General features: G+C 41.9%; 1 protein-coding gene across 3 annotated transcripts in view; it reads right to left on the bottom strand.

The window, feature by feature from the left end:
* Positions 1 to 5,726: 5,726 nt before the first annotated feature.
* Tatdn3 (TatD DNase domain containing 3) overlaps positions 5,727 to 22,349 on the bottom strand; it is a 24,667-nt gene continuing 8,044 nt past the window's right edge. The window contains exons 5-10 of one of the 3 annotated variants that reach the window (XM_023710319.1): positions 19,404 to 19,466; positions 17,188 to 17,297; positions 14,294 to 14,349; positions 12,920 to 13,032; positions 11,133 to 11,213; positions 5,727 to 7,068 (exon numbers count right to left, since the gene is read on the bottom strand). In XM_023710319.1, the coding sequence (XP_023566087.1) occupies positions 6,889 to 7,068; positions 11,133 to 11,213; positions 12,920 to 13,032; positions 14,294 to 14,349; positions 17,188 to 17,297; positions 19,404 to 19,466 (603 nt within the window). In that variant the 3' untranslated portion in view covers positions 5,727 to 6,888. The remainder of the gene's footprint in view (positions 7,069 to 11,132; positions 11,214 to 12,919; positions 13,033 to 14,293; positions 14,350 to 17,187; positions 17,298 to 19,403; positions 19,467 to 22,349) is intronic. The other 2 variants (XM_004626859.2, XM_004626860.2) reach the window with 2 other exon arrangements.

The raw sequence follows: 22,349 nt of genomic DNA, 5'->3' as shown, positions 1-22,349 counted from the left end.
AAATGGTGAGCAGTATATGATATCTAATAAATGGTGAGCAGTATATGATATCTAATATGTATTCCAAATAGATTGAAAGATGAAATACTTGACTTTTTCAATTGTAGTCAGATTTATTACCTTCATGCTCTTATTTTAAAAATATCTGAGAGCACCAGGCATGTGGTGCACACCTGTAATCCCAGTATTCAGGAGGCTGAAGCAGGAAGACTGATGTGAGTTCAAGGCTAGCCTACATGACATAGCGAGGCCCTGCCTCAAAAAAATCCCAAAAAACAAAACCTCCCCCTTTTTTTTTTCTTTTTTGAGAGCAGATGATATTATGGACCTGTTTCAGTCCATGTGGAGTTGTCAAAACAAACAATAAAAACTTTTTTTTCTCAAAAGACTTGCAATTTTCAAGGTGAAACGCACATACACAGTAACTACGCTAAGAGGAATACAAGTGTCATCAGACCAGTCAACAGCGCTCTGCTCTTTGTTGTTACAGCACTTCTCACGCTGAGCTGAAATGAGGTGGCTATTCGGTTGCCTTCTTTACTAAGTGCAAACTGAGGGCAAACTGTGTCCTAGTCCTCTTGCAACCCACAGTCCCAGATTAGGGGGCAGCCTACAGAGGAGCTCAAAAGCTAAGAAGGTGAAGGCGGAGGTTCAGGTCTGTCTTCTCTCTCTGTGGCTCAACAGAATTCACTTGCATGTCTTCCATTTTCTGTACTATTTGAAGGCGCAGGATAGCTTGGTTAGCTTTCTATAGTATAATACTGTTTTCTAAATTCATCCAGTAAAGATACATTACAACTTTATATGACTTGAGGCTTTAAAAACATCTCTAGGGGACTGGGGAGATAGCTCAGTGGAGTAAGTGTTGGCCTGGCAAGCGCAAGGTCCTGAGTTTGATCCCTGGTAGCACCAAAAAATAAATTAATTTAATTAAAAAAATAAAAATATCTCCATAAGAGCAATCAACTCAGCAGGCCCTGGCATTGACATTTTTCCTAGATTATATATATCTGCATATATTATGGATATATAGTTGTATTAACAGTTTTCAAATATTTAAATTACACCAATATTCCTTCTAAATATCTGCCTTGCTCAAGCCAGTGTGACCAATTCATTGCTAACTCTGGGACATGATTTTTTAGCCAGTTTATGGTCTGGCTTCTTTATTAATCAAGAGGGTTTTTTGTTTTGTTTTGTTTTGTTTTCCGGGACCGCGCATTGAACTCAGGCCCTTGTGTTTGCCAGGCAAGCACTTATTCTACTGAGCTATCTCCCCAGCCCCCAAAGAGCTTTTTAAAGTGCTGTCCAGCAGCAGAATATATTGCATAAGTTTTCCTCTTCTGGTAGAGGTACCCATGTGAAACTGCAAAAGGTACAGCCTAAGAGCAATAATGCTGGAAGACACTGTAACAAGTGGCCTACGAATAGGGCTCAACAAGATCAAACCGGTTACATCAGTAATGACTCAATGCAAGACATACAGGTACATTCAAAACAAAGTTGGAGGTTATAACTGGTAGACTCAAATTTGAAGATTTTCTTAATAAAATAGAAACACACTCTCTTGAAATTAGCAGCAAAACCATCAAGTGATGAGAGCTAGATATATTAATCACTCCTCTCTTGCACTGAAAGATGTATATCACATATATTTTAACATTTTCAGGGGGCCTGCTGGTTAGCTCAGTTGTGTAAGCACCTGTTTATGCAAACACAGTCTAGGGCAGGATACTATGGTTAGTTCCCCAGCTCCACATGCCTAACCAGACCCACCCTTAAGGTAGCCTGAGCCAGCCAAAAAAAAAAAAAAAAAGAAAGAAAGAAAGAAAATTCTATTACCTGGTGAGGTGAGGTGGCACACACCTTTAATCCCAGCACTTGGAAGGCTGAGACACGAAGATCGCTGTGACTTTAAGGCCAGCCTGGGCTACATAAGCAAGTGCAAAGCGAGCCTGCACTACGTAGTAAGTCTTGTCTTTAAAAAAATAATTCTATTATTAGTTTGAAAATACCATCTCACTCCAGTTCATGGTATTGCTTTCAGACAGTGCAGAACTGATGCCACAGTTGCCTGAAATCCCACATGAGCCTCCTCTGTGCTGCCTCAGAGTCAGCTGGGAAGTCCCACGGTGCCATGCAGCAGCCTCCCCCACCCCCATTCTGTAGGTCACCACCTCCCGGGAGTGTCAACTTGATAGGCTTTAGGGTCTGCCCAGAGCATTGGTAAAACACACTTCTGAATGTGTCTGGAGGGTCACAGAGGTGTGGCCTTGGGGCCTGTTACTGGACCCCAACCCCTTCCTCTCTGGTGCTAGTCCCCTGTTCTGCTTCCCGCTGCCACAGATGGAGCATCTTGTCTCTACCACATTCTAACACCATGATGGTCCTGCTTTGGCACCTGTTGAACAGGGACTGAGTCCCCTCATACCAAGAGCCAAACCTAAGGGCTAGTCTGAAAAGATAGTGTGTATTTAAATTTAAAAACTTTTTCACAGTAAAAGTCACATTAGAATTAATCCCCACAAGACACACCTCTTGCTTCAAACATACTTACCTGATCAGTCTTGCCATATGGTAAAAATCATCTTTAGTGTCTTCTTGTGGCTACCCTAATGTCCTGAATTGATTTGAAGCATCTATATCAACTTCAGCCATGTAAAACCATGTGTCATCACCTACGTTATTCATGAAATATGGCACCATGCCAGGGCCTCAGGCTCTTCCCCAAAGTCAATAACCACAAACCTTAAAGGTTTTGAATTATTTGGGGACACTGAGGCGAACACCATGGCACAGTTAGAAATCTCAAGAAAGAGAACTTGCAGAATGCTTTAGAAAGTGGCAAGAATGATGGAATGTGTTTGAAGCAAAAGAGGAGGATTTGGAGGGGTTAATGGCAGTGTTTTTTACTGTAATACAATTTTTATTTAAATACTCACCACCACATCTCCCATACCTCTCTTCCTTTAAATGGGGCTAGGTATTATATTTCTGCAATACCAAAGTTAAGAGAATCACTGTTTATGGAACAGGTGAAACAAACAACGGGTAGGTGGGAGGGAAATGGCTGAAGACTCTCAAGGGCCAGGATCACTTCTGCCCGGGGCAACTGCATAAAGGAAGCCATTTAGGGGCCTGGGAGATGGCTCAGTAGGATGAGCGCTTGACTGGCAAACGCAAGGATCTGAGTTCAATCACTGGTTGGGGTGGGGGGAAGGAATCCATTTAAATAGAACCTTTACATATTCAAAGATGAGAGTTTGACTGAGACCCAGTGTGGTGGAGCCCACCTGTAATCTCAATGCTAGGAGGCTGAGTAGAGGTGGGAAACAAGGAAAAGAAACAGAGCTGAAGGAGAATTCACAAGATTGGTTGTAACATAACCTCATGGGAGACATAGGAATTTTGTCTATAATTCCTATGGCGATGCTGATGGGCAGTTATGTCCCTTCATGGCTATAGTTTGGGTCTGAAATGTCCCTCCATGGCCCATATGAAGGGCCTGGTCCTCAGCTTGTGGTGCTGGTAGAAACACTAGAAGGTGAAGAGAAGAGGCAAGCTTTAGGTCTTCTCTTTCTCTCTGATGCACCATGGGTGACTGCTGCATTCCACATTTCTCAGCATGGCATGCTGCCTCACCACAGACCCACCATCCATAAAATGGACCTCTGAAATTCTGAGGTAAAATAAACCTCTTTAAATGTTGCTTGAGTATTTTGTTACAGTAACAGAAAGCTACATAATATATTCACATAGTATCCTATCCTGTGTCTTAGTTGTTTTGGTTTGGACAATGTACCTCAGCGCTAGTTTTTTTGTTGTTGTTGTTTTGTTTTTTTGGCGGAACCGGGGATTGAACTCAGGCCCTTGCACTTGCCAGGGAAGCGCTTATTCCACTGAGCCATATCCCTGGCCCTCAGCGCTAGTTTTTATTCTTCTGTAAGTGAATTCATTTCAAAATCATCTATTGGTGATCTCTTATATAAAATTGCTGTCTTATAGGGCTGGCAAGATAGCTCAATGGACTAAGCACCTGCTTAGGCAAGCACCGGGACCAGGGTTCGATCCCTGGCACCACATGCCATGCTGGCCCCACCCCTGGGCACACTGAGCTGGCCACCGAGACCAGGTATGCACACCTATAATCCCAGCGCTGGGGAAGCAGAAAATACGAGGATCAGTATGAGTCCAAGCTGCATAGGGTGATCCTGTACCAAATATATACATTTTTTAAAACACTGCTATCTTAGGAAGTTGATTTTTTCCTTCTACATGTTTTCCAGCATTTGTTGACTGTAGCAACTAATCTTTTTTTTGGCTGGCTCAGGCTGCCTTAAGGGTTGATCTGGTAAGGCGGGTGGAGGTGGGGATCGAACTGTGGTATCCTGAGCCTGACTGCATTTGCACGAGCAGGCGCTTACACAACTGAGCTCACCGGCAGGCCCCCTGTGCCAACTGATCTCAAGTTGACCAGAGTACGAGACTCCTGCAGAGCTGACTGGGCCCTGTGCGCTGTTCTCCTCAGTGGTCTTCACAGCTAGCTGTGCTGTTAGGAGGTAGGCCAGCTGGAGGTGGATTCCTAGGACAGTGCCAGAGGATGTGGCTCTCACTGACGTTCTTCCCCGCTCCTGCTTCCTGGCCACTGCAAAGTGAGAAGTTTTGCTCCACCAGGCCCTTCTGCATGATGCTCCTGGCTTGAAGCCAGCCAGCCACGGACTGAAACTGTTGAAAACATAATCTAAATAAACCATGTTCGGGGCTGGTGAGATGGCTCAGTGGTCTAAAGTACCTACTTAGAACAAGCTTAGCAAAGCACAGGGGCCACGGTTCAATCCCCAGCACCACATGCCAGCCAGCGCCGCCCCCTGGTGGGCTGAGCTGGCCACACACACACACACACATACACACACACACACATAAATAAATAAAATTAAAAAAAAACAAACAGAAAACCATGTTCTTCTGTATCATCACAACACCTGGTAAACTACATATATATTATTTACCATCTTGCCCTTTCTAGCCTGGGCCTGGCAGAATGGCTACAGAGAAGGGAGACAAGATGAGCCTTTCTGCCATTGAGAGTACGACCCAAGAATGTAATAACATTCATTAATCCATGAAGCAGGCTTCAACAATTAGCATTCCCGTTGGGCACTCGGAGAAACCTGAAAATTTTCCATAAAGTATTTATACACTTAAGGGGCTGGGGAGATGGTTCAGTGGAATAAGGGCTTCCCTGGCAAGCGCAAGGGCCTGAGTTCAATCCCCGGTTCTACAAAAAAATAAAAATAAATAAAGTATTTATACACTTCAGATATGTACATCAATACTGGGATCCATAAAGCTGCCTGGGCCAAAGGAAGGAGCAATGTCCCATGCGGTGCCCACACGCTGTTGTCCACAGGAGGCAAGAGGGTGAAGTTTCCTCAACAAACTCTGTACTCTGGTCATTTGTGTTCCTCTTACCACTTTCGAAAATCTCAGTGTGAATGAGGACTACATACTAATTATCAAAAAAAGTTATAAAACCACAAGAAATAAATAAAATTTACCATGTGACCATTGTAAGTGTACATTTCAGTGGCTTTGAGTACATTCATGTGGTTGAATAGCATTGCTACTGTCAATCCATAGAACTGTTTTTATAATTGATTTTTTAATGTAAAAACATAAAATATTATTGCATACCAGAAAAGTCAGATAAATGTGATGTGACACTATTCAGGACGGAACTTCAAATCAGTTTATTAACTAAATTTTGGGGGTTGGTATTTAATAATGATTATGTAGAATGGCTTCCTAATTCACAATCTAAGATCAGAGTGAAAACCTTATATATTTTTTCCTTAAAGAGAAATAACTGAAAGTATTAAAAATTCAGTTTTACAAGCTCAGAAGAGATTTCTAATAGTGTAAGAAACTACAGAGGTATCTTGGTTCATGAACTTAATTTGTTCCAGAATTCTGCAAAAGATGGCCATGACTGCGTTTGTGCAGGGAAAGATTGCCTTGGTCATATTCCTCACCCAAAGTGCAGTTTGCAAACAAAAATGAAATTCTGCCAGACACCACTGTTTGTAACCACACTGTTTGCAAACAAAAGTGTTCATGAACTAAGGCACCACTGTTGATGCGCTGCAGGTACTGGTTCAATCCCAAGGAAATAAAACACAGGAGGAGGACCACACCACAGCCTCCTCACTCAGAACAGCAGAGCGGCCCCTGGCCTATGGAAGCTCCCTTTCCTAGAAGCAATGGCCTCAGTTCAGATGATGGCTCTATTCAGTGAAATATCAGGGACCTAGCCAAGATCCCCAACTGTCTGCAGGAGGTACACTGCCAAAGGGTGAAATAAGAAATAAAGACAAAATTAGTAATGCAGGACATGGCTGGCTAGAAGGTCAATGCCTCAGGACAGGCAGACAAAGACACTCCCGAGCTAGCTGCTATTCACTGGGCCTGGGTGGGAGGTGGGGGCATGTTCCTGGAACAGCCTAGGAAGGCTGCCAAAGTTTGACATCAGAAAGAAAACAAGCCAAGCTCCATTCCTACACCTGGGTGCTACTCTCACTGACCAGAGTTTTGCATTCTGAAACTGATCCACTAGGCAGGCAGGGCAGCGAGAGCCTAGGACAGATACTATTTCAATTTACAATGGGGAAAGGCAAGAAGCATCCAGTGCCATTTTCCTAATCTCTGGCCCGGACTTGACTAACACAAAAGCAGCCCAGGGATAGAATCAGGACCTTGCCTAGTTTCTGGGCCCAAGCCCAATGTTAATCCCCTCCCTGTTACCTTTATTTCTAAAAACACTTTTCCAGCTGCATGCACAGTTCAGGCTCTTAATCAGAACATTTCTTTTTCTTAAATGCTGTCCTCCCCCTAGTCAATGGGGCTCTGCAATACATGGCTTTGACCCTCTTCCTGGAGCAGATGTTGCAGCTTGGGAAATAGTTTCAGTGCGTTCTGTGTGGTCACTTGGATAACTTCTTCCACTGAGACCCCTTTCACTTGAGCAATATATTCTGCAGAAATGGAAATGTTGCAGGGCTCATTTCGTACCTGAAACAACACAACAGACACTCATTCAGTGTGACACTCAAGGGAAAGGATCCCTGGAGACCAAAGATTAATTAGATGAAAATGACCAGTGAACTCTATCGGAGACCTTTTCCATGGTGCTACTTACTGGGCAGCCCTGCGGTAGGTCCCCTATCTCCTGCCAAGTGTTACGGCACATGGCGAGAATAAAGAGCAAGAGAAAATCATGGTACAGCAGGGGTCTGGGATGACCAGTTGTTCATGGGGAATGAAGGCCATGAGGCCCCAGAACCTTGGTATTTACTGATCACATCAAGGACGATGGGTGAAGGGCAGTGGTTGTTTCTGGGAACAGCAGTGGCAATTAGGGTGGAGCAGTGAGAGGAACAAGGCGCTCTTGCAAAGAGGAGACAGGGAGACTACAAGCAAAGTGCCTATTCCTGGGTGCCTTATCACCTTCAGCAGATCCTACTCCCCCTAAGGGCCACAGCAGCCGCTAGCCCCAGGGATTCCATCTGTGACCAGGAAAGAACAGGGAGTTTCCCATTTCAACCTGGCTCAAAGGGCAGGACAAGCTCACCCTTGGAAGTCTCCTACCTCAATTTATAATTTGTGGTCCCTGACAAACTCCTATTTTTCTTTTCTTTTAAAATGAATTTACTTTTTTTTAGTGCCTTTTTTAAAAGGGGAGAATAAATGCTTGGGGGCACCAAGGAATACGGCTATGAAGCTGATTTGAAGTCTACCTTGTCCCTGAAAGAACTTGGTACGACCGCTGAAGTCCAGGCTCAGCATGGGAAGTGGTCTGCAAACGGTGAAGGCCTGGAGATTAGTTGGTTGACGGATTAACTGTCCCTTAGCTTGTTGCCAAAGTAAAAGCTCAAAAAAGGTCACTGCATACTCCTCACACCTTGCCTTATAGCCTACTTGGCAGTTTGATTACAAAATGCAAACAGGAGGAGGACAGACTAAATGCCATCACTTCACTGACTCTAAGGCCCTCGATGTCTCTCAGACTCGCCTTCTACTCACACCTGGCATGACACCTTAGTACAACTGACAGGGATTTTTCTTTCATAATGTTCATAAATTAATGGCACAACCACTAGCATTTAAATTTGTGTCATTCTTTTTTAGTACCGGGAATCAAACTCAGGACCTTATGCCGCTGAGGTACCTCTGCAGCCCTTAGCATTTAAATTTGATAAAAAATTATTACTGTAATAAAGAAGTGTCTACTCAGGATGACAATATTTGGAGCAATAAAATAACTGTTGAAGCTAAAAACGAAAAATGCTCCTTGGTGTAACAAAACAATGAAAAGCGTGCACAAAGGTTTTTGTTCAAGGATGTGCATCATGTTCCTTTATAATATAATCTAAGTGGGCAGGGGAGATGGCTCAGTGGAATAAGTGCTTCCCTGGCAAGTGTAAGGGCCTGAGTTCAATCCCCAGTTCTGCAAAAATAACCCAAAACAATCTAAGTGAGGGCTGGAGAGATGGCTCAGTGGTCTAAAGCACCTACTTGAAACAAGCTTGGCAAAGCACAGGGACCGCGGTTCAATCCCCAGCACCACATGCCAGCCAGACCCGCCCCCTGGTGGGCTGAGTTGGCCACACACATACACAATAAATAAATGTAATAAATAAAAAAAATAAATAAATAAATATTAAAAAAAAATAAAGTTACAATCTAAGTGAACAAAATGAAGCTTTAATGCTAGGATATTATGTAGGGTTTTTAAAATGTATTTAGTACAGGGTCTACAGGGTCTCACAACACAGATCAGACTTGTAGTGATCCTCCTGTTTTCAGCTTCCCCAGGGCTGGGATGACAGGCGCGTGCCACCACGCCCAGTCTCAGTCACTGTCTCAGGGCACAGGGGCAAGGTCAGCATGGCACGCGGGGGATCAAAGTCTGGGCCCCTGCGTTTGCCTAAGCAGGCGCTTCAGTGAGCTGAGCTATCTGGCTGGCCCTGTTACGTAGTTATCAAATGATTTATTATATATGCAGACACCATAAGAAAGCAAGTTATAGTGTGTTTAATCTCATTTTATTTTTATGAAATATACATGTGTATAATATGTAGATATAAAGCCATCTGAAAGGACATAAGTATTTAGGTTTATTTAGTGGTTTGTTTTCGTTGTTTGTTTTTTTGCAGGTGAGGTTTGTTCTAAGGTTTACATGGAATATCTTACTATCCCTTAGAACAACTCTATGAGACAGGAACTGTTATGAGTAGTATCACTTTTTCACAAGTATGAAGGGATCCTACACAGTTGGTAGGTAGTCTGGTGGGGGTTAAATCCAAGCAATCTAATGACAAGAGTTTATCTTGGGGGTTGGGGAGATGGCTCAGTAGAATAAGTATTTGCCTGGCAAGTACAAGGGCCTGAGTTCAAACCCCGGTTCCGCAAAAAAAAAAAAAAAAAAAAAGTTTATCTAGCTACTGTACCACAGTAGTAACCTGAGTGGCAAATGGTTTTATGTTTCTTATTCATGTAAACTGTGTAACTTTCTAGGACCTATCTAATTTGGCAAAAAGCATATCTGGCTAAAAATTCATTTATTCAATAAATGCTTATTTAGTTTGCGCAAGGCACTGTGCCACAAGCTCACAGTTCTGTCTGACCAACCAGTTGCAAATAGAAAACCAGAGTCACAGCAGCGCTCAGTAGTTACTCTTGTTTAGAGAGGAGACGGCTAGGACCTTCTCCTTCTGCTTCATGCTCAGGGTAATTCTACACATTATATGCTCAAACAGAAAACAATGCAGTTATGATCCTTTCCTATTCATCTATCTCTAACATTCTTCTTTTTCTAATTAAAAAAAATTATTTATTTGGTACAGGGTCTTGCTACGCAACTCAGACTTGTAGCGCTCCTCCTATCTCAGCCTCCTCAGTGCTGGGATTACAGGCATGTGACACCACACTCAGTTCTGGTGGCCAGCACAATGTCCAGGTTCCCGGGCCAGCATGGCATGCAGTACCAGGGATCGAACCTGGGTCTTTATGTTTACCAGGCAGGTGTCTAGACCACCAATCTATCTCTCCAGTCCCATCTTTATATTCTTATAAAAGCTCATTTGTAAAAATGTATAATTATTTGAACATCATTAACACATTGAAATCATACACAATCATAGTTTGTTAACAATCTCCACTGCATCTAAGCCTCTGAATTTTGAGTGCAAGTTCTCTGAATTTGGCAGATATGGGAATTTACTAAAGGAGGTAGCTCTAATATACACTCTGAAATATTGCAGATACTGAAGCTTCCTTTCAGAATATTATAATTTAGGGGCTGGGGAGATAGCTCAGTAGAACAAGTGCTTCCCTGGCAAGTGCAAGGGCCTGAGTTCAATCCCTGGTTCTGAAAAAAAAAAAAAAAAAAGAATATTATAATTTAAAACAGTAGCAATATAAGAGTATATGAAATTTTGACTGTAATGATTTGTGATTTATAGTGACAAAATATTACAGCAAAGAATACATAAATTTGATTATATCAACAGTTATACTGCAAGAAATAAAATTTCATTATAGCATGCTGGTTCAAAGGAGTCCTTACTGATCACCTACTAATACCAGCCACTGCTGTGCATGTGCACCTACATTACATCGTGTAATCTTCAAAGCATTTTATTATTTAACTCACATTTTATGAAAGAAAAAACAGTCTCAGATTTAGTTTGGTTAAAATCAACTAGTGGGTAAGAAATACTCTAAATCTTTGTGATTTCAGTCGTTGTACTTTTTATTATTCTCATTATTACATAAATTAGGACATGCTCCCTATCCAGTATCAAATAATAATAGAGAGAAAAATACTCATTATTAGCTTAAACCTAGCTTTCTAATTTCACTGTATTTACACAACACTGTACTGGCAAACCCAGATAACTGAAAATAGCTCAAACAGGGGCGGGGGAGATAGCTCAGTAGAATAAGTGCTTGCCTAACAAGCTCAACAGCCTGAGTTCAGTCCCCAGTTCCGCAAAAAAAAAAAAGAAAAGAAAAGAAAATGGCTCAAATGAAAAATACAGTCTAAATAAGACAGAAGTGACAAAATCACGTACCTGTTTTTCTGGCCCTAGTGCAGGTGAATCTGTTTCTAAGCAGATAGATGTCAAAGGCAGCTGCTTCACAAGTTTCTGCTTCTTAGAGAAAAAGAGAAAGCTGGTAAGTTTAAAGCATGAGAACACAAGAGCCTACACACCGATGCATCTTATTGTGTAAGAATCTAAAATTCATGCTTCATATTCAGTTGATTAGTGCCACCACCCAGGTGCCCACCACAATCCCATCGTTCTACTATGAACAGTTGTGCTAAAATATAAACACTCATTGCTAAAAATTATCCATACCTCCCAGAGAATCAATAATCAGTTACCGTAACAAAAATGAAGTACACTCTGCAAGAAATGCAAACACCCGATATAAATGCCCAAAGACCAGGGAAGAGCGTTCTGTCACTTCCTGCCATTGCTTCACTCAAGTGCTTTCTTCTCTTTCAGTCACTCAAAGTTTTATTAATATAAATCCAAAGTTGTTTTGCACAACTCAGTTCTAGACTGGATAGTGGATGCTTTTATTTCTTGTTTTATAATCCTTGAAGTGTGGATTGTAAGGGCTATAGTGAGCTCAAAAAGTTTTAAGCTGAGAACATAACTGTTTGCTGACATTGAACTGGAAAAAAATGGGAAGGAGACACATGATATGCAGTGGAACCCTGTAAAATTAATGATTTAAGATTGTATTTCAGGCGTACACAAATGGGCATGCTCATGTGCTGTGGATAAAGCTTAAACTGGTATAAATTTCCTTGAAGGAAATGTCACAATTTAGATCAGAACTTTAGAAATATACACTCCTTGCTGGGTATGCGGGTGCACACCTGTGAGGAATCCCAGCGCTTGCAAAGTTGAGGCAAGAGGACTGCTGAGAGTTTGAGGCCAGCCTGAGCTACACAGTGAGACCAAAAAAAAAAAAAAAAAAGAAGAAGAAAAAGAAAAAAATATATATATGTAGCTAGTTTGTTATAGATTATCTGTTTTAGTGATTTTCTTTTATTTATTTTATTTATTTTTATTTTTTGGCAGAACCGGGGATTAAGCTCAGGTCCTTGAGCTTGCCAGGCAAGCGCTTATCAGTGATTTTATTTATCTTTCGTTGTTTTTTTGTTTTGTTGTGTTGTGTCTGTTTTACTTGATAATGGCTCTCGCTACGTAGTGCAGACTCATCTTGAACTCTACCTAGTCCAGGCCGGCCTTGAACTCATGGCAATCCTCTTGCCTCAGTCTTCCAAGTGCTACGATTACAGGCATGCACCACTATGCACAGACTGCTTTCTTAAAAGAAATATCTACTTAATTCCTTTGCCCGTTTTAATCAAGTTATATACTTGTTTTTTATCAGTGAGCTGCAATGGTACTTTGTATATTCTGGATACTCAACCTTTACTGAGTACACGATTTGTAAGGTTTTTTTCTCTTTTTGTGGGTTGCCTTTTCACTTTATGGATAGTGTGAATTGAAGTATAAAAGTCTTTCTGATTGTGGAAGTTTTACACTTAGAAAATTCCCAACTTACTCATATTTTGCTTTGGTCGCTTGGGTTTTGGTGCCATACTTAGCAAACTACTGCCTACTCTAAGGTCCAAAAATATAGGTCTGTTTTCTCCTGAGTTTTTTAATTTTAGCTCTTAATATTTAGGTCTTAGGTACATTTTTTAGTTAATAAATGTGGAGCAGTGACCTAAGATTGTTCAAATGAAGCTAGAATAGTATCACAAGTATGTTGCCAAAGTTTATATTTTAAATTGTATTCCTCATAGTGTTAGCTACATTTTAATAAAAGAACCTACCTGTCCACTCCTTATGATAGACGGTGGAATTGAGAAGAAGTACCCAGCTCTTACGCCCTCCATGGCGACAGACGGTCGGCCGTCAAACGCATGCAGCAGTACCTTGTCAGCACCTCCGAAAAGCCAAGAGAAATCAGAGCCCATTTTATTTCCTCAACAAGAGGCTTCCTGTTACTCAAACTAAACAACAGTGATCTGATTTAAATAAATGTTGGACATTTTAAATAAATGTTGAACATTATGACAAAGATGAGATTCTAGGATAAGCATCACAGAGGCAGATAAGAGAATAAAAATAAATTCTTAATCTTCAGAATACAATCATTAAATAAAATTTAAATACAAATTTTGAAACCTTTGCTTAAGCTTCCTATACCATTAGATCTTTTCTAAAAACCTGTGAAATGTCATGGTTATTCCTAATAAGAGATTCTTAGGCAAACTGATTTTCCCAACAAAAATGCTAGTGGAAGAAATGGAAAACGAAATGACTCAAGAATGAAGAGGCCAGAGGTGGCGTCACAAAACCAGCTCCAGTTCTGAAAGGATGGTTGCACACCCTGCAGAAAAACTGCACTTTCTTTCAGCATCCAGCACTCAGAAATGTAGTGCTTTCTAGTTGCACATAACTACCTTTATTTCATCATTTTACAGTGTTTTTCCAAATGGTAACTGGGACAATTAGTAGGTTATGACACTATGAGTTAAGTAACAAACTCAGGAGATCAAAATAAGCCAGTGTATTCTTTTATCCACACCTACACACACATACACAACTCCACACCGCTTGTAAAACCTCAGTCAGGTTTATTTCTGTGTGTGCGTGTGTGTGTGTCAAAATGTGTTTCTTACTGTGGATGGCATTTTTCTTTTTTTTTTTTAATTTTATTTATGTGTGTGTGTGTGTATGTGTGTGTGGCCAGCTCAGCCCACCAGGGGACGGGGCTGGCTGGCATGTGGTGCTGGGGGATTGAACCGCGGTCCCTGTGTTTTGCTAAGCTTGTTCTAAGTAGGTGCTTTAGACCACTGAGCCATCTTACCAGCCCCCCCCCCTTTTTTTTTTTTTTGCTCCGAATGCCCTCGGGGGTGGTTTGGCTGGCTCTAGTGTTGTGGGGATCCAACTACAGCAACCTGAGGCTGACAGCTTTGTGGAAGCAGCCACTTAAACAACTGAGGTAAGGCCAGGCCCCCTGGATGGCATTTTTCAACGTGTGAAAAATGCTATAAAATACATTTTTACTTTAGCAACAACTGGTGGTGCCCCATTCCTTTCCCTTTAAGAAATCAAATTAAAACATGGCTTGCTCCTTGAGAACATGAAGTGGCATTGTCAAACTTAAACTCCAGGAACATTTCTTTCAGGAGCTTAAATACCTTGCTCCTGTAAGAGGTTGATGGTAGGTCTCCCCGCGGATCTTGAGTGAACATTTCTGTTTAAAAGAAAATTCCTTTTAATACTTTTAAAGTCTTAGGTTCTATTTTCGTTCTATAAAATAATTCAGTGAGGGCTAGCCAAATACCTCAGCAGATTAAAGCGCCTGCAAGCAGGCTCAGGGGCTGGGGGCTCAATCCCCAGGCCTGCCGTGCCAGCCCCGCCCCTGGGGTGTGCTGAAACAGCAATTGAGGCTGGGCATTGTGGCCCACTCCTGTAATCCCAGCTCTTTGGGAGGCTGAAAACAGGAGGATCCTGTATGCTTTATCTGAGGCTTTACCCCCAAAAGAATGGGGAAGTTGTTTTCCTTTTAAAGAAGGATATGTAGTATTTCCCTTGCCAGGGTGAAATAATTACACGTGAGGCCAGATTGATAGACCCAATCCACAAGCTACTACATTAAATGGGAAGGAATCTCAGGAACATGGGGGGGGGGAGTGGGGATGGAGGGGGGAGGTTTAGTATCTTTTTCCCTCATAACCCAATCTTGGGATGTGGTGCTGGGAACTGTTCCAAGCAATGGGTTGTGGTGACAGAGAAAAAGAGTGATTGGGAGAACAGCTGCAGACCTGCTGCTCCTAACTTACTCCCGCCCCTTTTGGGGCCAATGTGATTTTATTTATTTGCTCCTTTGGATAACTGCTCCTTGGGTCCCACTTTCTCCAGGATGCCAACTGTACTGTGTGCAAATGACGTATCTTGTGCATTTACCTTTTTTTTTTATCATATATTCTGGCTTTGTATTTTTGTGTATTTTAATCTAAGGCCCTCATTCCTGCACTGTGTTCTCAGGTACATGAGCAATCTCAGGGATCAGTCGGCAGCAGCTCCAGGTCTGCACAGCAGGAATACTTTTTGTCCTTATCACTATGGAGAGCAAACATTTGGACTGCATAGCCCATCAAGTGAACTACCTCATTTCTGCCCATTAGAGTTGAATCTTCTGCCATAGTACCCTTTAAAACCCCTTCCACCTTAAAAATGTTTGATAGGAGACTAGGTTTTAAAGGGGTTGCCCCACGACTTGAACTTCGACTGGAAGACTAGAAATTAGTCTACACAGAAAAGGTGGTGCAGAGAGGTTAGGAGAGGCTGGGCCAGGTAAAATGCTCAGAAAAGAAGCCGAGGTTAGGTGATGTGATGATTGTTGTCTAATCCTAGGGGTATGGGGCTTGCTTTACATATCTGATCCATCCTAGGCTAGACAGATAAGCCTAGCTTGACAACGCACAACAGGGGTGTGTGTGTGTGTGTGTGTGTGTGTGTGTTTGTATTTAAAAAAAAAAGTGAGTTGGTAAGGCTAAGTTTTAAGACCAATACCCTTGTGCCCATTCTGTCCTGGGCAGGAATGGCTGTATGAAGAAGCAAGGACTAAAATTATGAACCATTCAACATTCTTGGCTTCCAGAAAGACCCATAAGAGAGGCCCTCTGTGGTCCCAGGAGCCAGTGTCCTGCCCTGCTGCAGTAGTGATGAATAGTGTCTTGATAGCTAAAAAAAAGGGGGGGGGGTTCGTTTACATGCTGTGAGTCACTGCAGACCTACCTGTGTTGAGACAGGACAAATGCAATAGAACACACTGGGTAGTGTGTGTCTGATCCTGGTTTCTTGTCTCCCCCAAATTCTGCCCCCCTCTTAATTATTGTATTTGTCTGAGCTTTGTAGGACTTTTGCTGAGTCTCTGAGTTGGTGATTGCTAGGTGGCCTAGTTTGTGTAAATACGTGTTGGTCTTTTCTCCATGTTCTTTTGGGATTTTATTGTTTATAAAATTCTTTTTGTATTGAGAGAAAAATAGCCAAAGCATCTTTGACTGAAGGTTCTACACCTGGCAAAAGGATCTGAAAAATAAGTTGGGGCTCTTTTTGAAATGGGGCCCTTGAACCATCTTTTGTAGTCCCCTTTCTCTTTTTTCCTATTTGGGACTAAATCTGTCCTAAAACCTTCTTCTCCCCCTAAAGAAAATCAACACACCCACACACATATCTACTTAATTCTTAAAGTGTCTCTGCAACTCTTAGACGACTTGGGTAGAAATCCTGAAGGAGCAAGGATCCCCTACCCCTTGTTCCCAACCTCCTGAGTCAAGACTGTTATTGGATGCAATTCATGCCAAACACCTGCTGTTTGCGTGGCTCAAACCTACTCAATTTGTAATCCTAGAGAAGCAAGTGGGGTCAGGAGACCAGGTCAGGGAGGATGAATGTATATTCAAGTCACTCAGGAACTTTTATTTATGCAGGTGTAAGAAACTTATGTCAAAGTGGCCTCAAGATTGTTTAATAGGAGACAGATGAATGATGTAACTCCATGTTTACTGCTAGAAACCAAAGCTTTGTGTGAAATCTTGAATTTATGGAGAGGGCTGGAGGGTGGAGGGTGGGAAAGTATATATACCTGTCTGTTCTTTCCTTGAATGCTTCACATCATTCCTGAACTGCCAGGACCAAGGCCCCTTGGGCTTTGGTGACCCTTTCACTGGGGTGTCTGTTTGATGATTGATTTTGCTATACCCCACTAAACTTTCTTTCCTATTTTGTAATCATTTTGTAACACGTGTGCTGACTTTTCCTTCCCTTCTCCTTTCCTCGGGAAAATACAATGAATAAAAGGTCTTATTGGTACTCAAAAAAAAAAAAAAACAAACCTCAGGAGGATCACTACGAGTGTGCTCTAATAGTGAGACCCTGAACACTCTGTAGACCCTTCCTAAAAATGAAAAAAAAAAAAAAAAAAAAATTCAGTGAAAAAATGATGCACAATTCAATTTCAAAAGGACTCTTAGAATGTTATTTAACTTGGTGTACAGCTATTATTGTAAAAGATTAATTTACTTACAAAGGCAAATTTAGCCTTTTGGCTAATTGGATCTGTCTGATTAGGACTTGTCTTTGCTCTTCCTTCTGTTCATCAGTGCCAGCAAATCTGGGAGAGAAATCTAGTCCAACCTATAGCAGAAAAACAATACAATTGCATATTTATGGTTTAATGAGCTCCCCAAATACTATGAATCAGTACTGTAGCCACATGAAAAATATTAACAAAAATAGGTGAAATTCATCTTAATAATATACTTTAACTCAATGAATTAAAAACAGTACTTGAACACATAATATTAAAAAAATGAGTAATTTATGTGTGTGTTCACACAAACATATGCAGGTTTTTTTGTTGTACTGAAGCAACAGACTAGGGTTGTCTTCTCTTTGGTTTGGTTTTCTGGTTGGGAGTGACGAGAGCTGGAAATCGGTTATGTGTGTGGAAGCAAGAAAAAGCCACAGTGCCTAACGCAGTCAATCACGTCAGTCTGGAGAAAAGCATCCTGTCTGGACGGTTTGAATCAGTAGTCACTAGGCAACTTTGAGTCTTGTGCTACTAACTTTGCAGAGGTACAAATAAATACCCACACTATCGTTGTCAGCCCTCGCCCACCTGGTAAAGAGGCCTCCACCTGACCTCCGCTGTTGTCTCGTCTTTATTTTCCAAAGCCCCTCACTGTTTTCTCCTGAGAACACTGAGAAACCAATGAGCCCCCACATTTTTGAGACACGGTTTCACTACGTGGTTCAGGCTGCCCTTGAACTCAGTTTGTAGTGTAGGCTGACCTTGAATTTGCAGTCATCCTCCTGCCTCAGCCTCCCGAGTGCTGGGCTTGTAGGTGTGCACCACCACACCGTTTTACTAAAACTTTGAAACTTCTTGTGTGCTGTACACTCACAGCACATCTCAATTCCAAGCAGGCATGTTTTAGGGGTTCTGCAGTCACACGTGGGCCCCATACTGGACAACACAGATTAATGACTTCTTCTTCTGATGCTACTTCAACCTTATTCCGTAACTTATATTCTGAATTTAAATGTCATCCTTCTCTTTTATGTTTAATTGTTAGGGCACATTTAGAGAACAGCAGACTTGTAGACATATTATTATAACAAAAGTTAGAAATCAATTCCTACCCTGGGACTATGCTCAGGCTCCCTGGCACGAGGCCAGCCTCGGCTGTCCAGGCCCAGATGTTCCCCCTCAACAATGTGTGGGTCAAACTGACTGTGTCCACCTTGTGTTTTAAAACCATACAGTGATTCCAACTTGCTGCAAGGGCTTCAAGGCCGTCCTGTTTGGGGGAAAATTGGCCTAGTCACATACACGTTCAACTCTACCTGCTCTTCTCAGGCTCCCTCCCAGAATGTTCTGGTGAAAACCTGCCTGACAACCATGACATCATTCTTGTACTCCATGTAACCAATCGTGTAACAACCTAGCGGCTTTTACTTCCCCCTTGCAAACCACATTTAAACTGAACTCAAATCTGACTCTGGGCCAGTGATGTGAACCTCTGGGTTCCCTAGCCCACTAGCAGAATAAAAGGTGCCTTCTAAGACTCAGTGCAAAGTCTTCCATTTGCTTTGATACTGGCTTTTCTGATATACAATAAGAAATGAATTTATTATTAGGTGATACATTACCATTACAAATTATTTAACATGTTATTTGTAGTATGCATTTTTTTTTTTTTTTTTTTTTGCGGAACCAGGGATTGAACTCAGGCCTTTGCACTTGCTAGGCAAGCGCTTATTCTACTGAGCCATCTCCCCAGCCCATGTTTTTAAATTACTTATGAAGTGTTACACATACTATTTTAACTTAACAGGTGTTTAAGCACCAATATTTAAGGGAAAAAAGCAATATTTAAACAAATACATTTAAACAGAAAAGAAAGTGTTACTTAGAAATACAACTGAAGTTTTGGGGGTTTTTTCCCCATGAACATAAGCTTAGCCTGGAAGACCTTCTATTGTTTTATCTCTACACACTCTTGCTTACTGAGGAAAGAAGTATCAACAAATTACTGGACTAGTCATAGAGCTCAGAGACACAGTGCCTGCCAAGCAAGCGTAAGGTCCTGAGTTTGACTCCCAGTACCCCCCAAAAAAGTCCTCAGCTGCATGGGTGAATGTAATTATCCAAGGCAGTTATAATTGCCAATACTGAACTAAGAATTATTTTCACATGTCATATAGATGTTGTTGTTTGGTCTGCTAATGAGCCTTTACCTCTCCAATTGCCAACAACTGATCCTTGTAATTTTCAATAATAGGCAAAGCTGCATCCAGATCCTAGAGAAAAAGTAAATCTGTTACAGTGGAAGAAGAAAATTAACACTGCACAAGTACCTATTACGTGGTAGACTCTATACTCAAGTTACAAGAACGTGACTTTTTATGAAGATTCCCACTTACACGCTGCCTATTTAGGTGGCCTTTCCTGGCAGTGAGGTCTGACTCAGATTTCCTGGAACAGCTGAGAAAGAATAAATCTATGTGGGTTCTCTGGAATAGTGGAGAAAAGTAAGCCATGAGGGGGTCATCTCTGCATGAGAGCTTCTGGGATTGTATTGCATTATATTCTCCCTTTAGGGTACTACTGGTTGATACATTTCTAATAGTAATAATCCTATACAATAACACTTGCTCTTTTCATTGTTTTCTTTTGTCTTTATAGTCTTGCTTATCCTATGTGTCCTAAAAGTCCAATATCAACTTGTCTGTGTTTAACTACTGAAGTAGCTGTGTCACATGGGTTTCAATGATACTACCTTTTCCACTCACAAGAATGTGTCCTGCTCCCTTCTAAGTAAGGAAAAGTTTCTTGATAACTTTTAAACTGTTTTGTGAATTTTTAATTTAGGATATGTAAATTGCAAACTACTTATGATGATAGAATAACAGGGAATTAAGAAAAATGAAACAGATAACAGAGGGACAAGAAGAGGGTTGGGGGAGGTGTGTGTGTGTGAGAGAGAGAGAGAGAGAGAGAGAGAGAGAGCAAGAGAGCGAGAGCAAGAGAGAGAGAAAGAGAGAGAGAGAAAGAGAGAGAGCGAGAGAAGCCAAGCATATACTCCAGTGGACTAGATGAAGAATTAACATTGTCATTAAGAAGCAATGGGTTGGGGGGCTGGGGAGATGGCTCAGTGGAATAAGTGCTTCCCTGGCAAGTGCAAAGGCCTGAGTTCAATCCCCGGTTCCACCAAAAAAAAAAAAAAAAAAAAAAACCTAACCAGAAGAAGCAATGGGTGTATAACCTTAGATATCAAAGAGCCTATCTGACTACAAGCTGGATAGGTGAAATCATGTCATATAAGGATTTTCCAAATCGAAAATACAAACTACTCTGTGTCTCTTAGATCTGGAGAAGCGTATCTAGTCTTTATCATTTATTTTAGGAGCTGTAAAACTACTTACAAGGATAATTATGTGTCTGCGTCTTGTTTGTTTGTACAAGACAGGGCCTTGCTATGTAGTCTTGAACTCACTATGTAGCTCAGGCTGGCCTTGAACTCACAGTGATCCTCCTGTCTCAGCATCCCTAGTGCTTAGATTATAGGTGTGGGCCACGATGCCCAACCACATAGGCCTATGTCTGACCTCATTCTATTCCCCTTTCTCTATTCCCACATGGTCTCAAGTTCCTTAACAGCTAATGGTTCCATTATAGGTTTTTTAAAAATATTCCTTTCCCCATACCCTATGCTTGAGGAGTAATAAAACTATATAATTACTGAAGATTCATAAATAAGGACATAGACGGGCTGGTGAGATGGCTCAGTGATCTAAAGCACCTACTTAGAACAAGCTTAGCAAAGCACAGGGACCGCGGTTCAATCCCCCAGCACCACATGCCAGCCAGCCCCACCCCCTGGTGGGCTGAGCTGGCCACACACACACACATAAATAAAATTAAAAAAAAAAAAAAAAAAAGGACATAGAAACTTGGAAGAGTTAAGTAAGTACCACAGATCACTGAAGTCAATAAGCCAAGTCTCTCTGGCTTTGAAGCCCGTGCTCCTGAACGAAGAAAGGAGAGAGGTAGAAAAATGGGCAGCCAGGAAGGAAGAAAAGGAAGGGTGTGAAAAAGGAAGGAGGACAAAAGGGAAGGAGGATTTTTTGGAATGGTCTTTAAATAATGACAAATCTTTGCAAACCTTTGGCACAGGGGTCGGGGAAGGACTGAGGTATGGCAGGTGTAGAGGTGACTGGAGCGCACGGGTACCACCTGCGGCAAGCACCAACTGCGACCTGTGAACCCAGACGCACCCTGCAGTCTGCTGCCTACACTGCACCAGAAATAACAGCTACTGACTGGGTCAAAGTTCAGGAAGATGATGAAACGGTTGTGTGACGCCAGGCAACTTTTTGATGAATGATGAGTGGGAACTACGTACCTAACTTTGCACCACATATTTTGGGAGGTTTTACAGATGCAATCAAGTAGGACAAAATAAAAGTTTGGTATGATCTGTAAGTACAATGAGGATATAACAAAGCTAACTCTTAGTTTTGGTCTATTCCAGCTATTCTGAAGCCTATCAGTTCATATCTACTTTGAGAATCAAGAATGATCTACATTCTATTTATGTACTAGCTACTTTCCTGAGTTAACAGTCCTGTTGGTTCTACACGCATGCCAACTCCACCCACTTTGCCTGCACGTGTCTGGTCCCATCCAGCATCCTCTCTCACAGGGACTCTGACATAGCTCGATTCTCTCCTATTTCTCCCAATTCATTCTTGGAGCCATAGCCAAGAGGATCTTTTGAAACATGAATCACGTCTCGGCACTACTCACTTTAAATCTGCATTACCTGAAAACTCAAGCCCTAGACAAGCTCCCCACCCAGGCCCTCAAGCCCTCACGCCGCCCACTGTCACTCTGCCCCCCCTCCAGCCATGGCGGCGTTCTTCCTGCTTCTTCGTATAAGTGGGCCTGAGGATCTCTGTGCTTTCAGGTTGTTTTTACTTATGACACACTGAGCCTCTCTTTGCACTGCCACATCCTTTGTGGCATTTTAGGCTGCAGCTCACAAGCCTTCCCTGTTGACAGCATCATTCTCATTGGTTTGGTTCTGTTGTGGTGGTGATGGTGGTAGGGTATTTTTATTTTTGTTGCTGCGGTTTTTTTTGGGGGGGGGCGTTGTTGTTGTCTTTGCTTTTTTTTTTTTT

This window comes from Octodon degus, unplaced genomic scaffold (genome assembly GCF_000260255.1).
Source record: "Octodon degus isolate 3935 unplaced genomic scaffold, OctDeg1.0 scaffold00017, whole genome shotgun sequence".
Classification (NCBI taxonomy): Eukaryota; Metazoa; Chordata; class Mammalia; order Rodentia; family Octodontidae; genus Octodon; species Octodon degus.
Note: the sequence above shows the minus strand (reverse complement) of the source record. Positions and strands in the feature narration are given on the sequence as shown.